The sequence below is a fragment of the Tursiops truncatus genome, chromosome 1 (genome assembly GCF_011762595.2).
Source record: "Tursiops truncatus isolate mTurTru1 chromosome 1, mTurTru1.mat.Y, whole genome shotgun sequence".
Lineage (NCBI taxonomy): Eukaryota > Metazoa > Chordata > Mammalia > Artiodactyla > Delphinidae > Tursiops > Tursiops truncatus.
In genome coordinates this window covers 2065764-2071763 of record NC_047034.1, presented here as the reverse complement: position 1 = coordinate 2071763, position 6000 = coordinate 2065764, and the positions used below count along the sequence as shown (strand labels likewise).

Genomic DNA, 6000 nt, shown 5'->3' with positions numbered 1-6000 from the left:
CAGGGGGCCTGGACCAGATCCTCCCTTTCAGCCTCAGGAGGAAGCAACCCGCTGACACCTGAACTTGGACTCTGGCCGCCAGACTGGGAGACACTCAGTTCCCGCTGTTTCAGCTGCCGGCTGTGGTACCTGTCACAGCAGCTGTGGTGAACGAGCCCACCTCCCCACGCCCCCTCCTCTGGAGTTTCGTACCCCGGTCAGTGGTACCCACCCCACCTGGCTGCTCAGGCCGAACGTCTGGACAGCAGGCTTTTCCCTCCGTTCCCTGCTCCTCCCTTTGCCAGGTCACCAAGTCTGGTCCGTTCCCCCCCCCCCACCGTGAACGTTTCTAGGACCCTCTCACTGTCTCCAGCTGCATCCGTGACCCTGGTCCAGGCATCCTGGAGATCAACTCTCAGCCGTTCCAACCCACGCTCTATCCCCCACACAGAGGGATGCTCCACGAATCCAAATTTGAGATCACTTCCCAGCTTACAACGATTCAAGGGCCTTGCTATGGGGCCAGGCCTCTCCTGATGTCCTTGTGAGGACGCTCCCGGCCTAGCCACCCCCCACTCCGCTCAGCCCCCCGCAGCAGCCCAGCCCCACTGGTCACGCCCCAACCCCGCCGTCCTGCAGGCTTGCACATGCAGTTCCCTCTGCTGCCGCCCTGTCCCAGGTCCGACCTTGCTCGTCTCGGCCTTCGGGTGGGGAGCCTCCCGCCCGTCACGTTGGGGCACCGGCCACACCGTGTCACCGCTGCAGTGACCTGTCGTCCCCCTTCTGAAGGTCCTCTGCCGCTGTCTCCTCAGCATCTCAGGGCCCCAGCGTCACGTCCCCAGCGTTACAGTTAATATGACTGAGACACTTCCAGAATCTGAGAGACGGGCAGGACTAGACAAGGTGGAGAGGAGGAGGGATGCTTTCCGAGTCAGCCAAAGCCCGGAGGCGGGACGCACGGGCCCCCTGGGCGGCCCGGAGCGGGTGGCGCATTGGGAGATGTTTATAGGACTGAACGCCACGCGCTGTATCTGGGCATCGCTTGTTCTTGGGGAGAAGGACTCGAGGAGATAAGCTCAGCGGCTGAAGAGTCTCCTGGACGTGGGCGCTGGGCACAACGGAGCAGGGGGTCTGGGGAGTGACGTGGGCCACGAGCGGCCTCCCAGCCGAGGTTCGCCCTTGGGGATGGAGAGGAAGGTGCCGACAGGGGACTGCACGGAGGAAGGGCAGTGGAGCCGGCGTCCGGCCGGGTGACGGAGGCGTGGGGAAGGCAGGCGAGGAGTGAGACTGTCTCTGAAACGGTGACCGTCCACACATGGCAAGTGCCCCTTGTGGGCACAATGACAATGGTCTTGTGACTGGTGGTGGGAAAGGACGACAGACACTAACTTTACAAACAGGAGTGAGAACTGAGACCACGAGGCGAGACCTGTTGAAGGCATTTCCTTTATTATAACATGTCTTATTAGCGCACATGATTCTAATAGCAAATATGTTCTCCACCCTTGGTTCAAACATCATGTAACGGTCCAGAGTATAAATATATGTATATACAAAATTTTACAAAGACAATAAAAAAAAGGTTTCTGACCAATGAAGTCATGAGTTCAGAAAGCAAAAGTAAAGATTAAATACTGAAAATTAAGATAAAACCCACCAAACTAATACTCTAAGATCTTCAGAGAGGATCCTTGTCTGCACACCTACTCTTCGTAAAACTTCAGATCAAAGTGCCACTCGGTAGAGCATCAGCTACGACAAATACACACGGAACCTCAGAAGGAATACAAGCTCAAATGCCAAAAGTAAAAGAAAAAGATAACAAAAGCACGTTTGTTACACTGCACCATTTCAAAGCACCTGAAGACACATGGTTCATTAACACCGTAAATAAATACTGGTCACTGTGTCAGAACAAGCTCTGCCCAATGAGAAAATCATCACACTCAGCCCGGGCACCAACAGCTGGCTCCCAGCAGCCGCGCCGAGCACGCAGTGTGTCTGCGAGGGAAAAGGGCAGAGGGAAAGACCTGGTCAGTTAAAATAATGCTTCTCCAGGAAATGCCTGACATCACCCAAGCAAGGTCACTGTGTATCTCTTCAATTTACATACATTTCTGCCGTCAGAAATGTCAAACTATTTCCTCAGTGGAAGACGCCTGAAGTACAATGTCATCTTTATTACCTGACTGTAGATAAAGCTGTGAGACATAGTGAGGCCCTTTAATCGTCATCAAATCACATACAAGCTCTCATTGCTCGCTTATCAAACAAGGATTATCAAGAAACGACCCAGCCTCTGGCCTCCCAACCTCATCTAACCGTCAAGTGGCTTCTGGCAGTATTTAATTGGTTGTAAATGATACTCGCACAGCCCCTAATATGACCCCCAACGGATAACGAAGTAAACTAGTACACCAGCAAGCCGCACTGTTAATGTAAACTATACCATACTTAGGAAGCGCCTTATAATTTGGAAAGAAACAGGAAACTGTGTCCTGAACACACTACTCAGAACAGCAGCCAGTTAACCCTTCAAGAAAAGAGCTTTAGATTTACCGGGGCAAGTTAAGCTGCTCTGGTTAGACCTGTTTTAGCAGTTTCACCATAAAACTCATCGTTGCTATTTGAGGGGAGCGCAGATACAGGCACAAAAGTTTCCACTCACGGGAAAATAACTCACAATCACCACAATCGCCACAAAAACCCCTTACCGACAGGCTAGTGAGCCAACCAGAGACTGCACGTCAGCGTCAAAGATGAACACTTACAATTCAAGGCGACGGAAAACCAGAGGAAGGGCTGCTCACTTGGCTTTGAACTCCTGATTCCACCCTATTGCCACAAAGTTCCAACATAGTAAATACCTGTTTTAAACCGTCTGCTGGGAAAGCTCTGGGTGCACACACAGGCATCTGAAGTCAGGATCCACTGCGTTTATATGTCCACACCCAACAGGAGGCCACCCACAGACTAGATGTCTGTGAAGTGGTCACTCTGCTCTCCGGCGGTGGGAGACCCCCAACCAGCGCCCTCCTGGGTGGGCAGCGCGCCCTGCTCTGAGCCCCCCGGGGCCGGGCCCAGGAGCTCATACACCCGCTTGGGTACACCTCGGGTCCTCCGGGGGCCAGGCCTGTCTGGCTCAGGCTGCTCTCGTCCTGCTGCTGCGGGATCCCCATCACAAGCTTCCCAGGGTCCCAACAAACCACGTCTTTCTTCAAATTCAAAACCCAAGAGGAGTGAGGTAGCTCGAGATTCCAGCTCCCTGTGGCGGGCTCGGTCGCCGTGGAGACCCCTGGCCGAGCTGCAGAGACTCTGGACACAGTCCTGGAGGAGTGCTACGTGGCCGCGGTGCCCTGTGCAAGGAGAAGGGAAAGGCCGTCACCCTTGGCGTTCCTCACCAGGTAGTGAGCGCTGTGATGGACTCGAGATGCCCTTTAAGCCAAAGTGACCCCTCAAGGCAATTTGAAACCACTTAAGATTATTCAGTTTATCTGCTAAATAAGCAACCTGCCTCTTAGGATCTAGTCATTGAGGCAGAGGAACTTACAGATGCTAAGTGGGAACTCAATCCCACAAGTTCCTACAGGTAATTAATGTCAGTGAAGGAGCGTTGAGCAGGCCCCAGTGAATGAACCAGACTAGAAACGAGAAGATGTCTGAGATTCCTCAAACTGTCAAATTCTGATTAACCATAAATTCCATTTGCAGTATATACCTCTCAGCGCAGAAATAATAATTTGAATAGTTTGCTCTAAGCAATGTTTTAACTTCAAGAATTCTGGGGCAAAATTAAGCATCTTCTTCAAATCTTGGTATCCAGAATTTTCTTCTTGTACTTGAGTTCTGAAGCTTTTCTGTGTAAATAAAGTTCATAGTTTAAAACAGCAGTACCTACCATTTATTATCCAGCATCATAAAAGATAAACTTATTTAATTTTTAAGGGTTCAACTTTATATCTCCCGTTTATTTTATTTAAACAAACACTTTCAAGCCACAGAAATTTCTCTCCTTTGTAACACATTGATTATATACTTAGCTTATAATATTTTCCTATTTACCTGTGACATGAGAAGAAAATAATTTATCTAATTTGCCTGTATTTTAAAATCTTTGAGCATACTGATTATTAAACACAATTTTTTAGCCTATGCTGACTATTCAAGCAGAAGCTGACAGTTACTAAACCAGTAGCAGGAAGAAACAGATAAAATACACGACTACCGCTCAATTTCTGCACACTGTTTTATCCATCGCTAAACCTAGTAAGCTAGGAAGCCAAGAGGAAGAAGCTTGAGAGCTACTGTACCTGCTTCCACTAAACGTGCACAGAGGAGTCACTGGCTAAAGACAGAAACTGAGATAAACACATCCACGCTGGAGCCAAATGAAGTACACTAAACAAAATTAACCCTAAAAACAATTTAATGCTTTTCTTACTGTTTTCCACTCAGCAAAGAGGCTTTCAAGGGATTCAATCAATCCTACGGCATTAGCTTTCATCTGCTTGGTAACCTATAGAGAAAGTTAAAATATTTTGTTATACAAATAACTATTTAGAAGTATAAAAACCCTGGAACTCCACGGGATCTGCCAGGGAAAAGAGTTCTCGTCTAGTAGTCACGAGACTGGAGTGTCTAAATCACACAAGTGGAATTCCTTTCTAAAGAAATCACACACAGATTCTACATTAAATGTGGATACCCTCTGATGTTTGCTGTAGTAACAGCATTTGCCTACTTAAATATTTATAGAAAAGAAATTTCCAAAACCTCCTTTGGAAGGGGGTGAGATAACTAACGTGTCCAGAAAAAGATCACACCCTCAGAACTTTACATGCATTCACCAGTCTCCCTGAGATAAACCGACAGAGACACTGTATTGGTTCCAGGTGTACAGCATGATTCAATACCTGTATGTACTGTAAAATGATCACCGCAAGTCTAGTTAATATCTGTCGCCTCACAGTTACACGATTTTGTTTCTTGAGAACTTTCAGGATCTGTTCTCTCAGCAGCGTTCAAACATAAACCACAGTACTGTCAACCACCACCGTGCACGTCACACCCCCGGGACTCGTTCATCTTACAGCTGCAAGTCTGCACCCCCTGCCCGCCGGCCCACTCTCCCCCCGCTCCACCCACCTGTTTCAGTGAGCTTGGGTTTTCTAGATTCTACACACACACGAGCTCACACAGCACGTATCTTTGTCTGAGCCAGTTCACTTTCACGTGCTTTACCACTTGATGCTCAGTTGATTCTCCACCACGGCCCCATGCTGCAGACGCGCCTGTCCTCACTTTACAACATGGAACCAGACCCCGACGCCTAGGTCAGAACCCGGGTGGGACCCCTCCCCTCCCCTCCCCTCCCCTCCCCCCCATTCTAAGCTGTTGCTTGTGCTGCTTGGTTGTGTCCCGCAGCACTTCTGCCACGCGAGCTGCTGAAGCATGTAACTGGCTTTTCCCACAGAGCCCTTCCCGGGGTCTAACTCAAATTTCCTCTCTGTGGTAAAAAAAAAAAGAAAAGAGCACCCAAATTCTGTTTTTTCCCTCTTGACTCCAGCTTGAAAATACAACTCCAATGCCTTATGTCTGAGCCGATTTTGTATTTCTTCAGATATTTGTTCTCCTTCTGTGGGTTCTTATGAGTTTAACTTTTAAGAATACGATAAACTAAACCCCCGCCGTGAGCACACTGCTGTGGCCTTCTGCAGAGAGGAAAGGAGAAGATGGGGTGGGAGCAGAGGTCCACATGGAAATGCAGATCCCATCAATTCTGTGACGAGGGGCCTGACCCTTTAGCCGTTTACTTCCTCAAAACAAGATCAGCGTCCCCATCAACAGACGAATGGATACAGAAGATGTGGTACATATATACAATGGAATATTACTCAGCCATAAAAAGGAACGAATTTGGGTCATTTGTTGAGACGTGGACGAACCTAAAGACTGTCATACAGAGTGAAGTCAGAAATAGAAAAACAAATATCGTATATTAACGCATATATGTGGAGCTTA

The 6000-nt window shown here is 48.7% G+C and overlaps 1 protein-coding gene across 7 annotated transcripts in view; it reads right to left on the bottom strand.

Annotated features, from left to right (window-relative positions):
• Nucleotides 1–1406: 1406 nt before the first annotated feature.
• KIF14 (kinesin family member 14) overlaps nt 1407–6000 on the bottom strand; it is a 52354-nt gene continuing 47760 nt past the window's right edge. For 5 of the 7 annotated variants that reach the window (XM_033847989.2, XM_033848099.2, XM_019920569.3 and 2 more), the window contains 3 exons: nt 4421–4495; nt 3698–3836; nt 1407–3335 (listed from right to left, as the gene is read on the bottom strand). In XM_033847989.2, the coding sequence (XP_033703880.1) occupies nt 2953–3335; nt 3698–3836; nt 4421–4495 (597 nt within the window). In that variant the 3' untranslated portion in view covers nt 1407–2952. Of the gene's footprint in view, nt 3336–3697; nt 3837–4420; nt 4496–6000 lie in introns of those variants that run through there. The other 2 variants (XM_033848161.2, XR_004523972.1) reach the window with 2 other exon arrangements.